At 37.9% G+C, this 20193-nt stretch overlaps 1 protein-coding gene and 1 long non-coding RNA gene across 2 annotated transcripts; one reads left to right on the forward strand and one right to left on the reverse strand.

Annotated features, from left to right (window-relative positions):
• Positions 1-195: 195 nt before the first annotated feature.
• On the forward strand, positions 196-6807 carry LOC118611465. Its single transcript, XR_004954472.1, has 2 exons — positions 196-776; positions 6505-6807. It is a non-coding gene; the product is annotated as an uncharacterized LOC118611465 (long non-coding RNA).
• Positions 6808-8391: 1584 nt separating this feature from the next.
• Positions 8392-20165, reverse strand: ZNF260 (zinc finger protein 260). Its single transcript, XM_016125691.2, has 3 exons — positions 19860-20165; positions 17216-17426; positions 8392-14356 (listed from the first exon to the last, which is right to left on the reverse strand). Exon 3 carries the CDS (start codon positions 13899-13901, stop codon positions 12663-12665), a length of 1239 nt encoding a protein of 412 aa, XP_015981177.2. The 5' UTR covers positions 13902-14356; positions 17216-17426; positions 19860-20165; the 3' UTR covers positions 8392-12662.
• Positions 20166-20193: the final 28 nt, after the last annotated feature.

Below are 20193 nucleotides of genomic sequence, written 5' to 3' on the forward strand. Positions count from 1 at the left end.
TCCGGTCACGCCCGCACGGTCACAGGCTCCCCGACTGTGCACTACACGGTCCTCACTGGACCGGCAAATCAAAACCGCCCGGCGGGTCGCCGCACAGCACCGCAGACAGAACTGCAGAATCTGGATCTCACCTCCTCCGCGGTACAAAGTCGGGTCTCCAGCCCCGGCCCCGGCCCCGCCCTCTCCCCAGGCTCCTCATCCCGGGCCTTCCGCGCCGGCCGAGCCGCAGCCGCCTCCAGCCCCGAACTGCAACACTTGCCGCTGCCGACCTGAGAGTCCCGCCAGCGCGTGACTTCGAGATTGGCGAGAATTCGCGCGAGAATCACACTCTGCCGAAGAGCTCTCTGGGAAATGTAGTCAGAGACGCGTCTGAGGTGGGCAAGATGGCTCCCGGTCATCGGATCACCTGGCCGGAAAGATTGCGCCCCGTCATCGAACCGCGAGCACTGGAGGCCTCACAAAGCCCGACTCCCAAAGAAGGCCACTCCGATGCATTTGAGTTGGGTTCCTCTCCGGACCTGCAACACTTTCCCTAGGAGTTGGACAGGCTCAAGAAGAGTAGGGCCAGGTTGCAAGGGAAGACGGTAACGCGCCGCTGGGCCTTCTGGGAAATGTAGTTCCGAGCCGGGCATGCGATGGAGGCACCGTTTGAAATTCCCCGTCGTTCTTCACACCTCGGAGACTTCGGGGCGTGTTACAGTGCTGAAAAAGTCAACCGGTTCAGACATGACGTGACATGGGGTTCCTCAGGCAGAGGAGATGTGGAACCTGAGCTTGTGAGTCCCAGAACTGGACAAGGAGGCTGAAAGGGGGTGGTGTGGCGGGCTCTGCAGAGTCGTGTGTGACTTAGGTGTCGGAGATCGTAGAGAGCGGGAGAAACTGGATTCAGGATTTCGTGTGGGAGGGCCCGTACGTGTGACCAGGATTAGCTTTTGGAGAGTAATCGCTGACTTCATCGGTAAACAATGACAAGGAAAGCTCTTCCTGAGGTGTTTTTTTTGTTTGTTTTTTTGAAGATTTGACGAAAGGTTTCGTAATTGAACTGTAAATGATTTAAAGCTTGACTTTTACGTAAAACTGGAAGCATTTATTAGGGAATAGAAATAAAAACAAAGTTGTTGTTCGGCCGGGGGAGACGAAAACGAGGGTGGGATTGAGCCAAAGCGAAGTATAAAACAGGTTTTATTAGGGTCTGCGGGAGAGGTTCAGTGGTCCTGAGGAAAGGGGCCAGAGAAGTCGCGGGTGCCTAGGCTATAGGCGCGGTTTTTAAAGATTTTGGTCCAGGATGTCGGTGGGGTTAGAGGGTAGGGACTTTACCGTTTGGCTGATCTCAGGATGTTGGTGGGGTTACAGGGCGGAGACTTTTCTGTTTGGCTGATCTTGCCGCCGGGGAAGTCTCTGGTGTAACTTTGGTTGTGAGTCGTGGGCCAGCTTAGGTATTGATCCACGTTCCCGCTGGCATAATGGCGCCCAGGAGCAGCCAAACAGTTGTTTTCTTATGGAAAAGTCAAAGGAGGTGTTTTTTCCTTTTTTTTTTTTTTTTATGGGGCGCTTGCTCTTGCTTAGAGTCCACACTCTGTAGACATAGCCTTTCAATCTTATGGATTCTTTCCGAATACTGGGGTAGCTGCGTAGGTCTAAGGGTTGCAGTAGGTCTGAGGTTTAACAGCCGATTTGTGAGATCTTGGACTAAGGAATAACTGAAAATTTGAAGGGTAAGTAGCGTAGGCCATTGCAAATAGCGGAGAAGTGAATTAGGCAGTGTTATTCCCATTTTCTGAAGAAAAGACCATGCCTTAGATCAAGGGAAGTTTGAAGTTTCTCAAGGAGCCTGTTTAGTTCAGCTGATTTACTAATTCCCTCCCGTTATCTCCAGGCCAGGTGGATGTGTTGCATATAAAAATAAATTGCTTTTAACTGCAAAGATGCTTTCTTCAAGTGTTTTATTCCAGTTACTTTTAATGCTATTTTATTTTTATTTTTTTGTAGTTGAAGGCTTTTTCTTTTTTTTTTTTTTTTGAATTTTTCTTTTTATTAAGTTTATTGGGGGTAACAGTAATTCATACAAATATAATTTTAAGGTGTACATTATCGTTTGACATCTGTATATTCTATTGTGTTTAACGCCATTTTAAATAAAAGGAGAATAAGATTAACAAGTAATTCAGAGTCCACATATACTCAACCTCATTCATAGTAAGATAAATGCCATTAAAACTATGCAGAGATGTCTATGGCCATGCTATCCTGAACAAGCCCGATTTGATCTGATCTCAGAAGCTAGGCAGGATCGGGCCTGGTTAGTAAGTACTTGGATGGGAGACCACCTAGGAAGACCAGATGCTGTAGGCATAAAAAATTTTTTTAAAAATAGTAAGGGATTGAAAACTGACAAGGTCCTTGGTATCTGCGAGGTCAACCAAGAGTCGTCTCACCTAAACAAACAAACAAACAAAAACCTATACAGAGATACAGTTTCTTATGGACTAGAGTGGCATAAAATTCCCGAAATTTGAAAACGCATTGCTAGAAGGTCTCACTCAAGGTTAGTATAACCTGTTGGAAAAGCAATTTTGGCAGCTTCTCTCAAAATTCCAATTGCAATTACCCTTTCCTTAGCAATCCCACCTCTGAGATTTTATCCTACAGATCTAGTTACGATGCATGTCTAAAGTTATTCATGTAGCATTCTTCACAATACAAAAGGATTGAAAATAGCCATAGATAAGCTAGTGAACATAGTGCAACACTATGCAACTGAAGAAAAAAAATGAGAGCATGTCTATGGCCTGATACGTAAAGCTCACAAGATAAATTAAAAACAAACAAGATGCAGAACCTTATGTTATATGCTACTTTTTGTATAAGAATAAATATGTTTGCACAAAGAACTGAAATTTGCATAAGACACTAATAAAAGTGATTTCTGTGGAAGACCTTGGGGATAATAGGGATAAAGAAGGGAGTAATTTTTCAATATACTTCTTTGAGACATTCTTTCTCCATGCATTTTTATTCATTATCTTTTTTTAAATACAAAACTTTATTGCATCTTTAAAATATCACAAATAAGTCTGAGGAATCTGATATGTTTTTATAGCTGGACGCCCTAGACATTAGCCTGCCGAACTGTTCCTTTTTTAGAAACATGGGTACCATCCACATATTTTCTGATATCCTTGTTTTTAATTGTGGCTTGTCAAATCAAAGCAGCTGAATTTAATACAAGTTCAATGTCATTTCCTTCAAGAATTAACTCATCTTTCTGGGCTTGAGATACTGAACAACCAACAACTGACCTCATCCAAACCGTATGGATGTATAGTTCACCCAAGAAGTTTCAGGTTTCAGCAAGAGAACCGTTCTCCTGAATAACGAACGACATTGATGAGGAAGTGAGCAGATAACAGACCTCGTCTTGTAATGGAAGCCCAGTGTAACACCCTTGATCATGTTTTGTACACGACTACAGATGGTGTGAATGGTACTGCCCGTTCGTTTCTATTTCTCCACCATTTGTCAAACCAGAGCCTCCTCTTTTTCTTTCCAAGGAGACTGAGTTGTACCTTGATGTGATTGAAGTACCTCCACAGGGTGCCTCCACAGGGGGCCCTTTGCAATAACTGTGCATCCTTTCAGAGTGATATCCACCGGAACATCAACAGTCTGATTGCTGAGAATGGTTGTCATCTTCATAATAGATGCGGCAAAGAGCTCATTATCATTTTTACATTAGATTGGAGAGTTGATTTTTTGTGTTCATCACATTTCTTTCTAGAAAGGTAGCACGACAGCATTTTTGACAATTTTCTTGGTTTCCTTGATCCCACTCTCATTTTTCTAATTCTAACCCTCTGATCGCTAAAACAAAAGATAAACAACAGCAATAAAAACTAGTGAATTTTTTTTCACTAAAATTAGGATTCTGTCATTAACCATCTTCTCTTTGTATGTGTGTGCATGTGTGTATACACATTTATATGCGTGAGTATATATATATATTATATATATATATATTTTTTTTTTTTTTGAGCAACCATATCTCACTACTGTGGCTCCCAACATTTACTGACTCATGACCAAAATTTTGTTTCCATTCGAAGCCTCTAGTGTGTGTATGGTAAATTATATATATACGGTAAAGTACCATTTTAATCATTTTTAAATGTATGGTTCAGTGGCATTAGTACATTCACATTTTTGTGTAGTCATGCCTATTATTCATCTCTAGAACTTTTCATCATCCTACCTTTTCCCTGGTAACCACTATGCTACTTTACGACTCTAGGAATTTATTCTAGGTATCTCTCATAGGAAAACTATGCAATATTCTTCTGTGTCTGGCTTATTTAATTTAGAATATAATGTTTTCATGGTTTATTCACATTGTAGCCTATATCGGAATTTCAGCCTTTTTGAAGGCTGAATAATATTTTATTGTTTTATTTTGTTACTCCATTTATCTGTTGAAGGACATTTGAGTTGTTTCCATCTTTTGGCCAGAGCGAATAAAGCTACTGTGGACATGGATGTACAAATACCTTTTTGAAACCCTGCTTTCAGTTATTCTGTGTGTATACATAGAAGTAGAATTACTGGGTCATGTGGTAATTAAATGTTTAATTTTTTGAGAAATCTCCATACTGTTTTCCAAAATGAATGCACCATTTTACATTCTCACTAGCAATGCACAAGGGTTCCAGTTTCTTCATATATATATATATATGAATATATATATATTTTAAATAGTAGCCATCCTAATGGGTGGAGATGGTATCTCATCACAGTTTTGACTTGCATTTCCTCACCGATTAATGATGTTGAGCATCTTTTTGTGTGCTTATTGGACACCTATTTATTTTCCTTGGGGAAATATGTATTCATGTCCTTCTTACCTTTTTCAATTAGTTGTTCGTTTTGTTATTTTGTTGTAGGAATTCTTTATTTTGGATATTAATCCCTGATCATATACATGATTTGCTAATATTTTCTCCCATTCTTTGGGTTGCCTTGTCACTCTTAAGAGTATCCTTTGATGTACAAAAGTTTTTTAGTTTTGAGGCAGTCTGGTTTATCAAATTTTTTATTTTGTTGCATGTGCTTTTGGTGTCATTTCCAAGAAATCATTGCTCAATGTCATGAACATTTTCCCTTATATTTTTTCCTAAGAGTTCTGTAGTTTTCGCTCTTTTGTTTAGGTCCTTGATCCATGTTTAGTTAATTCTTTTACATGGCGTAAGATAAGGGCCCAACTTTATTCTTTTGTATGTGGATATCAGTTTTTCCAGCACTGCTAGATTACCACGCTTATGCTAACATGAATTTATTTGTAGTAAACAATCCTTTTTGTGTTGAGAGTTTCCAAGACTAAGTTTAGTTGAAGTACTCATAAGACTTAGAAGTCTCTTATACTCATGGTTATGGTTTATTATAGTGAAAGGATAGAGATTAAAACCAGCAAAGAAAAAACAAGCATACAGTAGAGTCTAGGAGAGAACCAGCAGGCACAAGCTTCCAGTTGGCTACTCCCACTGGAGTTGCACAGACATCACTTAATTCTCTCAGGAATGATGTGTGACAGCACATGCCAAGTGTTGTCAACTAGGATAGCATACTTGGGCTTTGAACTATCTGCTATTACTCTGGTTCTCAGAAACTCAAAGACACACTTATCAGGCAGCATATTCCAAGGCTCAGAGGCTCTCTCCCAGGAGGTGGTCAGGGGCCAGTCCTTTCTTTGGAATGTACAGGGCTTGAGCACCCAAGCATGCTGAGTTAACTCTTTACTATATACTTTTATATTTATGATAAAACCCCAAATTGGAAGTGCTGAGTCGGAGGTGTTAAACACATATGTAATTTTGATAGTTAAAGGGGAATTGCTGTTCAAAATATGTGGACAAAAAAAAGAGGGTTCTACAGAAAGTAACCTTGTAGGGTGATACGATCAGAAATTCTTCACTGGGCAGGTCATGGTGAGTAGTCATATACCAGGTATATAACTTCTTTAGTAAAAGGTCTATTTTTGCCTGAAGTGAGCCCTGTCCATTGGGCTAGCTTAACAAACTTTCGAAATGCCCCTTTTGACCCCTGAAGTGGAAACCATCCTCATGAGAGCACATAATCTTATTAACTATCTTGTAATCCAATCCCAGCCTTGTTTTCTCCTGCTTTCATTCCCTTCTTAATTCTCCTAAATGCAAACTACTATTCTGAAAAACATTATTTTTCAGTTTATTGAGATCTTCCAGGAAGATATGTAAAATTCTCTACAGATTTGGATGTTCTTATGTCAACAAACATTAAAACAATTTACACTCTTAAAAGAAAATGAATGAAACTGCCTTTTATCTATTCTTCTGAGGACTATTTATTCAGCAAATATATGTTGAATTTTATATAACTTAAGAATCATCAATAAATAAAATAGACAGATGTTTGTAGCAGCAGAACCAGCTTAAAATGGTCTTATCTAGTGTAATGAAATACTGATTTGCCTTTTAGAGACAACAGACCAAAAACACAAGTAATCTAATTGAAGCATGCACAGAGAACTTTGACCTCCAGCTGTACCCGGAACCAAAGCCTTGCCACCTCCACCATGGAACCAAACGACCAAGATATAACCAGAACTAGAATACTGGAACCCCTTCAGGAGCCAAGGGTCCATTGTCCAGGAAAATCCGGTGCTGACATCCTTTTACTATAAATGGCCAGATTCTAAGGTCCTCCAATTAAAACTTGTCCTACTAGCACTTTTGCATACCTGTTTTTCCTAACCACATAAAACTGCTTTTATCCCCCAAATTTTGATATCTTATTGTCATTTTCATTTGTCTCATATTTTTTGATCTCTTGCTTTATTTCTTCTTTGACTTTGTCATTCTTTTAGTAGCATGTTGTTCAATCTCCATATATTTGTGGGTTTTTTTGTTGTTGTTGTTTTTGAGGTTGACTTCCAATTTCAGAGTATTGTGGTCAGAGAATGTGCTTGGTGTGATTTGTTTTCTTAAGTTTGTTGAGGCTAGTTGTTTGCCCCCAAGGTATGGTCCATGCTTAAGAATGTTTTATGTGCACGAAAGAATATTCTGGTGTTTTGGGATGAAAAGCTCTGTAAGGCAGGCCTTGTGGTGGAAAATTCCCTCAGCTTCTGTATGTCTGGAAAAGTGTTTATTTCTCCTTCATATCTAAAGAACTTTACTGGATATATTATTTTTGGCTGGTGATTTCTCTCTTTCAGTAGTTGGAATATTTGATTCCACTGTCTCCTATCTTGTAGGGTTTCTGCTAAATAATCCAGTGATAACCTGATGGAATTTCCCTTATAGGTTATTATCTTCTTTTTCTGCCATATTGATTGGAACTCCCTGCTTTTCTTGTAAAAAGTTGTTTAGCACTTCTATGTTCAGCAGGATATATAGAGGTCTTTTGTTTCCCAGTAGGTGACACTGAAATGCAAGATTTCATTTTCTCTTACAATGGTCAGGCTCCTCAGATCTCTGGGGTGGTGGGAAATGCCATTTATTCCATGGGGAGGAGAGCATCTCCTCTGTGAACAGGTCGCTGTGTTCTCAGGGCACCACCCCTGTGGGGGAATGTGGTGAGGGATAGTATTTCAAGACTGTGAAACACCAGCACTGCCCCCTGCAGTCAGACTCTGTGGGGAGTGCTGCATTACTAAAGGTATTCCAGGTGTCACAGCTGTGATGGGTGGGCTGGGTTGGGAGAGGCCAGCTACTGTATTTATGGCTTTGTTCTTTCCCTAGTAATGGCTGCTGCCAGACTTCAGCTGCAATACCTCTGTATCTCCATCCCTGTCACTGGGATTAGCCACAGTGTACCTGCTTCTTGGGGCGGGGGTTGGGGGGTGGGTAGAATGGGTTGCTGCCTGCTCAAGACCAAGATCGCTGCCATGCTGGGAAGGAGTGGGGCAAAAGGAAAAATTGCCACAAAACCTATATTTGAAGATATTTTTTTTTGGCTGAGCATTTGCTTGTTCCTATATATCTTTGACTGTTTTCCAGAGGTACTACAGAGTTAGTTCAGAAAGCTTGTTTAATTCAGTTTCTGTGGGTTAACAATAGCTTGGAGCTTTTTAGTTCAACATTTTGGTGATGTCATTCCCAGGAATTCTATGTCACATATTTCTTGTTTCAACAATTTTTATTTTAAAATGAAATTAGGGCTTAGAGAAGTTTTATAAATTCTCTAAAATTAGTTTATCGATGGAGTTGGATTACACCCTCCCAATGAAGCGTCTTTCTCTTACCATCTATTAGGAGCACACAGGAAGCATCTGAGATACTTACCCCCATATGTAATTGACTGCAGTCAAATTAAACAGGAAATGAATTGTCTTAGCTTGGGCTACTATAACAAAACACCACAGACTAGGTGGCTGAAACATTTATTTCTCAGTTCGTTTCTCAGTTCTGGAGGCTGCAAAGTCCCAAGATCAAAATGCTCGCAGACTTCGTTCCTGGTGAAGGTCTACTTCCCAGCTTGTACATAGCTGCCTTTCCTTGTGTGCTCACATGGCCTTTCCTTGCTACATACACGTGAAGAGAGATCTCTTTTCCTATAAGGGTACTATTCCCTTCATGAGTGTCTTGCCCTCATGACTAAATCCAAACCTAATTACCTTCCCAAGGCCCCATCTCCAAATACTATCACACTGGGAATTAGGGATTCAACAGATGAACTCTGAGGGGATAAAAACATTACAATTTGAATACATCCAAAGACATTCTATATTTGGGGGCAGAATATCAATATTATGTTACTGCTTCTGAAATAAATGTATAAATCTAAAGCAATTCCAATTAGAATACCAAAGGATTTTCATAATGAGAAAACATTCATTTACATAGAAATAAATTCAATTTAGATTAGGTAATAAAACTGGAAAATAGCAAGAAGGGCTTATTCTCATTATGCAGTATCAAAATATAAGGCCATTGTTAAACTAATGTTATCAATTAATATGACATTAGTATGAGAACAAAAATAGATAAGCGAAACAATACAGAAATAGGTTTTGATATAAATGAAAATGCAAAGTGGTTTCAGTTGAAGAAAAAAAACCATATGGGTAAATGATGACATAGCAGTTTCAGTTCAATAGTGTGGTATAATTATCAGTAAAGCATGAAGAACAGGCCTTTCCCACTGACCTGTCTTATGTTTACCTTAAATATACCTTTCCACCAGTCTTCTTGAATGACATTGTAAATCCCTCATTTGTAGTCTTTACCTGAATGGGGAGAGCTATGAATTGGCATGTAGACATTGGACAGCCTATGTGATAAAGCATCATAAATCCTGGGAAAGCAAAGAAGTGGCTCCCCTGTGCCTAAGTGGATATTAGTCTTACAACTGAGTATGCCCAAGGTAAGGATGGCATACCATGCAGATGCACAGGATTATTTTAAGATGTCCTGGATGAGAACATTAATGTTTCCCAGTGCTCAGGTGAAGCAAGTGTACCCATTCTGACCTCTTTCCAGTGCTGAGGCCCTGGAAGCTGTGCTTACTTGGGCAGTCGCAGGGCAGTCTGATAACCTTGTAATCACAACAAAAGTGCTAATGAACCTAATGCAGCATTAAAGCCTATTCTGTTTATTTGATTGCCAGTTAAATCTGTGATTGATGCTGGTGTCAGAGCTATGTGACTGGCTGTTGAACAGATGAATTATTTTAATGAACTGTGCTTGTACAATGCAAATCTACCTGGAAGGAAATAACAATGAACCTGATTTTATATTACATTAAAAATTAAATTCTACATGGATTATTTACATATTGAAAAAACTTGCAAAAAACCGAGATATAGACAATCTAGAGATTAAAAATATCTCAATCTATAAACTTAGAAACAAGACATATTTGATTATATAGAATTAAAATGTCACTTATAAGAAATGTTAGACAAATTCCTAATATCTAATATACAAACAGGTCTTTGAAACTGACAAAAATATAATCCTATAGCAAAATGAGCTAACAATAGCAAAATTTCCAAAGAAGCAAACTTAGGAGCAGGTGAATTTTATACTCATCAGACAAACATGAATTTGAGTAGTATAATACTACTGCCAGGCTAGCGGAAACTTGCCTTTTTAAACATAACTAACAGCATCTATTAAAATTTTAAAATAGCATATATCCTTTGATATGTCTAGCCATGTCTTGCCTGTAATCTAACCCCCAGCAATAGAACACTTAAAATATAAGAGCCAATTACAAGCGAGTTTAGTGTAATGTCCATGGTAGCAATAACTAGCAACAAGCTGAATCAGTAGAGGAATGGCTGAATAAATTTACAGTACACAGTATCACAGAATACTGTGCAGCAATTGCTCATCCTATTTTATCTGACCATTATAATTAATCTCGTTGCTGGGCCCTAACACTTCCTAGTTGGGTCTGAATTAAGAGTTCCTAGTTCTGGGGACTTCAAAGGTGTGCAAGCAGAACAAGGGTAAAACACTTAAATGAAAATGTTTAATGAGAACTGGAAGAAAATAGAACTTAGATTCATGTTGATATACATGTATGTTATTTAGGTACATTACCTTAGAAAACCAACTCCTGGCATTTATAATCTTAGCTCAGCACTAACTTTTGAAAATGCTAATAACGAGAAGTGCAGGGATATAGTTATATTAGCATTTTGTTATTTTGAATTTATAAGAAATTCATACATTTGAAACCAAGCTGAGGTTTAAATGTTGTATACTCGTTTTTATCAATTCAAAAAGAGCACTAACAGCTTTTTATATATTATTGTGAAGAAGGATCAAGTATCTCTTTCAAAAATCTCCCCTTATCCTAAATTTGCTTCAAATAAAATACAGCTTAGGACTCAGATCTCTCTTTTCAGCATCCTTTCTCCCCAGATAGACCAGAGGGAAGGGATTGATTGTCTCTGGCAGAATAGACAAAATATTGGTCTGACATTAAAATTGAAGCCGAAATGCAAGAGTGAATGTTTTACTGTCATCTTAAAAAAATTAAGAGTAGTGTGGTTTCCTTATTTAAAAAAAAAATGTCTGATTTCTAATAACAGTACTGGTTAAATGGGGTATTAAGTTCACTGATGTCTCAGTAAAAATTCTATCAGCTCTGTGCATGATCTTTAAATATATGTGATTCGACCAATCTGTTGCAAAATCATGCTATAACTCTAATTGTCAACAGATTAGTGATTTGATATGTAAGAGTAATTTAAATAACTTGACCTGTTAAGCTACCATCCCAATTTCAAAATGTTATTTCATGTTTTAAAGATATTATTTTAGAAACATTTCTTATAAAATATTAGCATCTGACTGGGCATATGTGTCCATTTTAACATAGATTTTATGTACAACTTCCCTACTCATCTTTTTTTAATTTTCAGAAGTTTAAAAGAAATAGCACAAGAAATAAAATGAGCACGTATATTATCGCAACCTAGAATTAACTAACATTTGGTTATGTTTATTTATTTTTTTAATGAGACATTTAGACGCAAAAGTGAAGTATCTTTTAACTACCATGCTTGATTCCATTTCCCTTCCACTTCTTTTCTCTTCTAGCTGCAACCACTTTTGAGAGCCGAGTACGTATCCTCTCAATTCATTCTTCAGTTTTACATAAAAATGTTCATCCATAACCAGTGTTTAATACTGGTGTTGGTTAGTAGCGATTTAATTAAAACCCTCGCAGATATAACATATTCACCATTTTCATTTTTCTTCACTCTACTTTTTTTAGATCGTTCCGCGTTAATACAAATTTGTTGTACTTAACTACTAGAGAATATTCTACCACGTGAGTATGTCATATTTTACTTAACCATTTTACAAGACACATTTGTTTATAATATTTTGTTAATATAATTCATGCTCCATTGAACATAAAATTACATGACTTCTTGAATACATGTGTTTCTTAGGTATATGTGTATATATATTTAAGAGTGAGTATTCTGGAATCTAGTTTAGATTTACCCTCCTCCAGGGTTTAAAAAACATTCTATAAAATTCTTATATTACTAAATTTTGCTTTTTGCATTCTAGTTTTAATGTTATTGGGTTTCGTGATAAATATTTTAATGTATGATGACAGCAAGTATCTCTTATTTTTCTATATGAAGACTCAATTACCCTGAGACCATTTTTGACTTGACCATGATTTCCCTACAAACTTGTGATGTCACTTCAATTATCAATTCTTCCCTAAGGCATGCATATGTTTCTGGATACAATATTGTTACAATCTCTTTTTAATGATTGCATCAAGAGCAAATAATTGATAATTATGCATATAGCAAAACATGTAACAAAAAAAATTACAATTTTATCTTAGTTATGGATCTTTATACTTCTCATATCTTTGTCTTAACACATCACACAGGCCTTCCAGAACCATGCTGATTAGTGTCCATGACTGGATCCCTACTTCAATGAAAATCCTTCCAAATCAGCATTAACAATGTTTGTTATGGGGATCCCAAGGGTCTAAGTTTTCAAGATACCGTACAATTTAAAATCTCACTGTTTTGAGTTGTTGCTGAAGGATTTTCCACATTGTCACTTCATATAAAATGAATTTTATGAAATAGTATTAAGCGTGAATGCTGTTGAAGGTTTCCCTAAATTGAGAGCATTTGGAGAGCTTTAATGAGTGTGAATTCTCTGGTGTCTAATGTGATGTGACTTCTGGCTGAAAGCTTTCCCACATTCACTACACTGATAAGGCTTTTCTCCAGTATGAATTCTCATATGTAGAGCAAGAGTTGAGAACTGAGAGAAGGCTTTCCCACATTCATTACAACCATACGGCTTCTCACCTGTATGGCTTCTCATATGCACAGTAAGAGAAGAGCTTTGACAGAAGGCTTTCCCGCATATTTTACATTCATAAGGTTTATCACCTGTATGAATTCTCACATGTACGATAAGTGATGTGATTCGAGAAAAGGCTTTTCCGCATTTATTACATTCATAAGGTTTCTCTCCTGTATGAATATTGTGATGTTTAATGAGGTATTGTTTCTGCCTAAAGATTGTTCCACATTCATTACATTTATAGGGTTTCTCTCCAATATGAATTTTCTCATGCTCAGTGAGATTTGACTTACCACTAAAGGCTTTTCCACATTCCTTACATATATAGGGTTTCTCTCCTGTATGACTTCTCTGATGTCTAATGAGGCTTGATTTCTGAATAAAAGCTTTCCCACACCCTTTACACTCATAAGGTTTCTCGCCAGTATGTATTCTTTGATGGATAATAAGGTTTTCCTTCTGGCTAAAGGCTTTTCCACACTCATTACATTTAAAGGGTTTCTTTCCGCTATGAATATTCTGATGTTTAATGAGGTATTGCTTCTGGCTGAAGGCTCTTCCACATTGATTACATTCAAATGGTTTCTCTCCTGTATGAATCTTCTTATGCTCAGTGAGATACGATTTGCCACTGAAGCCTTTCCCACATTCTTTACATATGTACGGTTTGTTTCCAGTGTGACTTCTCTGGTGTTTAATGAGGCATGGCATCTGAATAGAAGCTCTCCCACATTCATATGGTTTCTCTTCAGTATGATGTTTTTGATGAGAAAGGAAGTTCCCCTTCTGACTGAAGGCTTTTCCACACTTACTACATTTATATGGTTTATTTCCTATATGACTTCTCAAATGTAGAGTAAGGGATGAGACTCGAGAGAATACTTTACCACATTCAGTACATTCATGTGATTTCTCTCCAGGATGCATTTGCTTATGCTCTATGAGGTTTTGCTTCAGGCTAAAGGTTTTTCCACATTCATTACATTCATTACATTCATTACGTTTCTCTCTTGTACCAATTTGATCATGTTGAAGGAGATCTGATTCAGTTTGAAGGCTTTCCAACATTCTTATCAAGCAGGTATTTTCCCCAATAAGACTTCTTTACTATCTCTTAACATGTGACATAAATAAAAGCCTTTCCACATTCACTAAATTTACATAGTTTCTCTCTGCTATCAATTCTCAGGTATCTAATGAAGTTAAATTTGATGAAAATTTTTCACATTGATTATCCTTAGAAGAGATGATTACAAAACATGATGAAATACAGCATTCTTGTTATATTCTTAATGGGTCTTTCTTAGCTTCTCTCATATTTAAGTATAAACTATTTTCCAAACTTTTGAATTAAATCTCATACGTATAGGTGTAGTCTTAAAAATCAATGTCTATGATCAGAGGAAATACTTTTCTGTTTCCTAGGTTTTCTGAGTTTTTCTTTAGCTGTCTTTTCATGGAGAAGGATGAGACTTAACTCACAAGTCTTTCATGTTGTATCTTTATAAATTTCCCAGGCCTCTCTAAAAGGAATATAAATAAATCATCATTGAAGAGTTAATAACTAAAATATTTAGTACCTAGCATGCAGTAAACATCCAATAAAGTAGCTTACATTATCATCAACCCTAATACTTGTGAACTTTTCCACTATTAATAAAAATTCATAAATGCTCTATTATAAAATAAACTCTGTATTTCAGACCTACTCTGCTAGTAATGACAGGCAAAATAGATGAGAGTACCATACTGAGAAGGGAATGAGTAAAAGTTTATATATAGAATAAGGTCCCAAACCCTTTCTACCATTGGACTCCAGAAATGCTGATGGTTGCCAGGTGTCAAATAACGGAAAGGATCTTTTTTGAAAATATGAGAAGACTTTGTGAACACCTATATACACTGACATTTGGAGTCATCTTCAAACTCAATTATAAAAAGATAAATAATCTAATTTTTAAAATTGGCAAAAAACTAGGACATTTCACAAAGTAAGATACATGAATGGCCAGCAAGCATATTAAATGAAGTTCATTTTAATTAGTAATCAGGAAAGTGCACATTAAAATCTCATTAAGATATACTATATACCTATTAAAATGGCTAGTTAAAAGGACTGCTAATCCAAGTGTGATAGCTTGAAGCAACTGGCAACTGTAATTCTCATACATTATTGCTAGGAATGAAAAATGGTAGTCACTTTGGAAAACAACTTGAAAAAATTAAATATACATTTGCTATTCTACTCAGCAATCCCACTCCTAGGCATTTATTCAAGAAAAATGAATATATATGTTCACACATAAACCAGTATTTGAATGTTCATAACATCATTCGTAATAGCCAAAAAAATGTCTATCAACTGGTGAATAGACAAATTATGTCCATGTTGTATACTAATCAGCAATAAAAGGGAATAAAATATTAATATATTCAACATGAATTAATCTCAAAATGTAAAACTAAGTCAGTGAAATTCAATGCCAAAAATTATGTGCTACATGGCTACATTTATATGAAATTCTAGAAAAGACAAAGCTATAATGAGATAAAGCTCTGTGCTGTAACCCTTTTCTCCCCCCTGAATAAATCCTTTTGGTGATAGGAAAAAAAAAAGAAAATGACTTTTGTTCTATAATCAGAGTTGAGTAGTTGCAACAGAGATCCTATGGCCTACGACGTCAAAATGTTTACTATCTGGCTCTTTACTGGCCCCTGTACTAGAGTGGTGATTCCTCCTTCCTCCACCTGGTTGGAACCAGGATGTATTGTTGCTTCAGCTGCAAGTACAACTAAATGATGTAGAGACAACCTGGAAAAAATCTGGATCCTTACGGGACCACAAAGATCAAAGATACCATGGAAATCTTGACCACTCACCACATAACTTAAGCGACCAGGAAATCAATTCCTATATTCCTTAAACCAGTATATTTTTGGGTTTATTATAGTCATTTAGCTTTAGCTTTAGTATGATTGATACACATTTTAGTCCTGTCTTACTGCTTGACATATGTATCTGCAGATGCCTACTCAGCTAGTGTTCTAGCATGAAAGTAGTCACAGACAACAAGAAAAACTCTTTACAAAAGGGTGTAGTCTGCCAAACAGGTCACCATTCCTACAAAATACAGTTAAGAGTTTGCTTGACATTTGAGAATTTTGATTTATATTATGAGAATATTTAATCAGTCTGTACCTCTCTCCTCAACAACTGATTCATATTTCTAATTAGCCACTCAAAATCTCTACATGGATGTCTAATGTGTATCTAATTTACCAGGCTCCAAACCAAACTCTTGCTATCCCAAACCAGCTCCTCCCAAATTCTTCCTCATCTTTTTAAATAGCAGCCTTGTTCTCCCAGTTGCTCAAGCTTTGGCACTTTCTCTCAGATCACACACCCATTATATCTTCATATCCTATTGGCTTTATCTTGAAATATGTCCAGAATCTGACCATTTCTTACAATCCTCATTGGGACCAGCAAAGTCTAAGCCACATCATGTCTTGCCTGAAATATTTAATAGGCTTTTCACTGTTCTTCCTACTTTTGCCCTTGCCTCTGTACAACTCTTCACCACCTAGCAGCCACAGTAATCTTGTCACAAATTGTGTCATTGCTCTGCCTAAAAAGTCTCCTTGTATAGTCATAAACACATCTGGAAGCACTGTTAATAGTGGCTACATCTGGAAAACAGAAATGGAGGACCGAGGGCCAGGAATGAGACATTCTCATTGTTTTAGTTTTCTACCAAGTATATGCATTAAATTTTTTAAATAAATTATTTTTAAAAGTAACATGAAAATAAACTAGTAATAAGTCAGCACTAATTTCATAGCCTGCAATATTTTTAAAAAGGAGGTGAAGGAATATTGAACTATGATAGTTAGAGATAAGAAGCAATAGGAAATAAGAATAAGCAGGTAAAATCTGACTGAGATAAATAATAGAGAAATGATAGTTAAATTTTAAAGAAAAGGATCTACATGCTAATTTTTATAAGATGACAGATCTATAATCCTTGGCAAGGGGATTGAATGATTAAGGAAAGGAGTCTAGGTATATAGGGAGAAGTGAAAAATGGAGATTATTAATGAAAGGGAGAACAAATGTGAAATTTAGGCTGTAAAGATCATAAATGAGATACTACAAATGAGGTGGAGAGGCTGGCATCTAGAATAGAGGATAAAGGGACAACCAGTCCTCCAGAATCGGAGAAAAGAAGATAACATAGGTATCTAAAGAATTCCCAGCACTTGTCACTCCAAAACACAAGGGCTAAGAAAATCTCCTTAATAAAACTTCAGAGCTTGCAAACTCACTGAATAACTGTTATGTCTTTAGGACATACATACATGCTAGTTTCTTAATTACTCACCTGAAGAGCACCTTCTTTACATTTCTTCCTCAATCATCCACTGCTCTTCTTTGAACTGGCAGCTTTAAACTTCTAAATAGTGGCAAGGGACTTGGAAGTTACTGTTGAGGATCAAAGCAACATTCCAGAATTCAGGCTGAGCCCTTAGGACTGGCAGAAGTTTTAAAGGATAAGGAAAGCGCAGCTCCTAGGGATGCGCAAGGAAGTTGGCCTGTGAAATAGAATAAAGTAATGATGACCCTTTGATTTAGAAGCTGAAGTATATGCATACATGTGAGTGCACGGAAGAGTATTTACACTTTGCATCTCAGGCCAAATCCATTATACAATTTACAGGTTACACACATTTCAGAAATGGGAAACATTTCATTTCAGAATTCAGAAACAACGTGACTAAGTTGCCAGAGTTCTCTAGAATCAGAACTCATACAAGTACTTTTACGCTTGTATTACTTGTGGCCTTGCTCTTGATTGAATGGTCACACTTTTGAATATAATCTTTTCCCACAACAACACTTTCTCCATAAATTTAAAGTCACCAACCCTGAGTGATATGGATAAAATGTAAAGGAAGTTATTCCAGTATTACTCAAGGCTCAGAGTTCCTTAAATTTTTAGAAGCCTAATATTTTACCTAGGTTATGGAACTCTAGGAGAAATGAAATATTTTAAGTGTTCTATAATTATATGGTCATTCATTGACTTAGCAAGCACATATATTTATCATTTATTAAATGTAATGAAGAGACCATGGTCTCCAATTTTTAATGGGGTGTGACAAAGGGTCAGACTTACTGAGAAGCTCTTCCATTACTCAGATGTAAAAGGCTTAGAATCTGGCTGGACAGTATTATGAATTGATGAAACAGGTAATACAGAAGGGGTAATGGATGGAGGCAAACTGTAGGAAGACAGTATCAGAATGACATTTTGAACAAAAAGAATTTGAACTTCCTGTGCAACCTCCAGGTGTAGCTGTCCATTAGACAGACAGTCAGATAGGTGGATGAGCTCAGGACAAGCCTCAAATAGGAATGGACATTGGTTATTCTTTTGTGTTAACTGAACCCACAGTAGAATGCTGTTACTCTTATAGTTCTTAGAGGTGAAAAAAAGATAATCAAAGTCAGAAACTTAGTAATACTAAGAGCTGAAGGACAAAGAGAAATGTAAGTCACTAATGGAGTTGTGTGTACATTGGAGGGGGGAGAAGGGGTAGTTCCTTGGTTTTGACTGGAATTATAAAAATGAGTAGTATCAGGGAAGTCGAGGAAACATTCAAGAAAGAGGCAGTGATAAACATGTGAAAAGCAATGAAGCTGACACAGAAATCTAATTCTTCCACCCCAGTTAAAAAATGAAAATGCACAAAACAGGTAAGCAAAAAATGTGATTTTCACCCCTGCCCTAGCTGCTGCATCTCCCTCCACTAACAACTATTTCTGTGTAAATCTCAAGTTTCTCCTTGGAACTACAAATATACATTCTTATCTCCATTTACTCAAAATACCTGTATATTACACCAACACTGTGTACCTTGCTTTCTTCAGGTAACAAAATACCTTGCAGACTTTTAAAATCTATCTAAAACATGATATATATTTCCATATGCTAAAGTCTTCCTCTGGGTCCTTCATTAACAATCTTAATATGGCTTTTACACATTTCTTCTTTATCCCTAGGTGTTTTATCTGATTTGTTGCTCCAAGAACCATCTTCTCTGTAACTATTACTGATTATTTTTTATATATCGAAGCTATTATTTTTGTATATAAATTTTTGTACCGTGGAACTTTTTTCATTTTATTGAAAATATGTTGTGTGATAAAATACTGGAAGTGTCTCTGTAGCTAGAAGAAAATTTGTTACACTATATTTAAAAAGGCCATTTGGTCTGGGGGAAACCTGGTCAAATCGGGAATCACGCTCATTTACAAACTAGGCAGCTTTCGATTGCTCATCTGATCTCAATACACCAAAGAAAAGACAACTTGCTTCCCAATTCTGTGCTGTCTTGTAGTAGTGGAAATGACCTCTTAAAGCTACTCTTCGGTCCGGGGCGTCTCAAAACAGCCTCACCAAAGTTCCTTCAAAGACTTAATTAAAGTCAATCCCTACGGGGCCCCCAATAAAGTGTTTCGGAAATCTTTCCTCTAAAAAAATAATTACTGATTTTATTTTCTATACGACTCCGCTTTTATGTAAAAATCGCTTTAAAAATTATTTATCGCTCAACTGCTTAGCCGTTTTCCTTTGGCTTTCAGAGACACGAATGTTCCAGGAGGTGAATAGTTATCATCATTATTTCAGAAACGAGAAAGGTGAGGTTTAGAAGTTGCTGCCCCACAGTGTTCACAACGCCATCCGTCCTCACAACCTTAGAACCACGCAGTTTTTCGCGCAGGCTGTTAAGTCTACCACACTGTCACCCCTCTTTATACTCAGTCCCCCCTCTTTATACTCAGTCCCCCAGCCGCGACCCGCCCCGGTTTCCTCGTGTACCCCTGCCCCCACCCCCAAGCAGCTTCGAACCCCGCACGTCCCAGGTGATTCCTCCCCTGCCGCTTCCCCAACCCGGTACTGAGTCCAGAAACCCGGGCCCCACAGACGGACCGGCGCCCGCCGGAGCCCACCGCACACTCACCAGCAAACAAAGACCGCGATGGCGAGCAGCACCGTGTGCGCATGCGCACCGCCCGCGCTGGGGCACCCTCCCCGGGCTGGCGCGCACTTCCGGGGCCCCTACTCCGGGGATCGGGCCCGGAGGGAGTCAGCCGGCAGTTCCCACTGTGGACCGCAAGGCCCAGCAGGTCGGCGTTTCGCGCGTTCCCGCCTCCGCCGGGCTTCGCGGCGCTGTCTCCCGGAGAAGGCGGCGTGAGGAGGCCGCGGCCAGCTCTCGGCTGACGTCGGGGTGAGGCTGCGGCTGGGCGAGGGCCGTGAGTGGCGTGCTCAGTCCGAGAACCTCGGTTGAAGTACGC

Source organism: Rousettus aegyptiacus, unplaced genomic scaffold (assembly GCF_014176215.1).
Source record: "Rousettus aegyptiacus isolate mRouAeg1 unplaced genomic scaffold, mRouAeg1.p scaffold_m13_p_14, whole genome shotgun sequence".
Classification (NCBI taxonomy): Eukaryota; Metazoa; Chordata; class Mammalia; order Chiroptera; family Pteropodidae; genus Rousettus; species Rousettus aegyptiacus.

What these genes read in the sequence shown, in the direction of transcription:
- ZNF260 (XM_016125691.2), bottom strand. Translation starts at nt 13,901, where the DNA reads ATGTTGGAAAGCCTTCAAACTGAATCAGATCTCCTTCAACATGATCAA.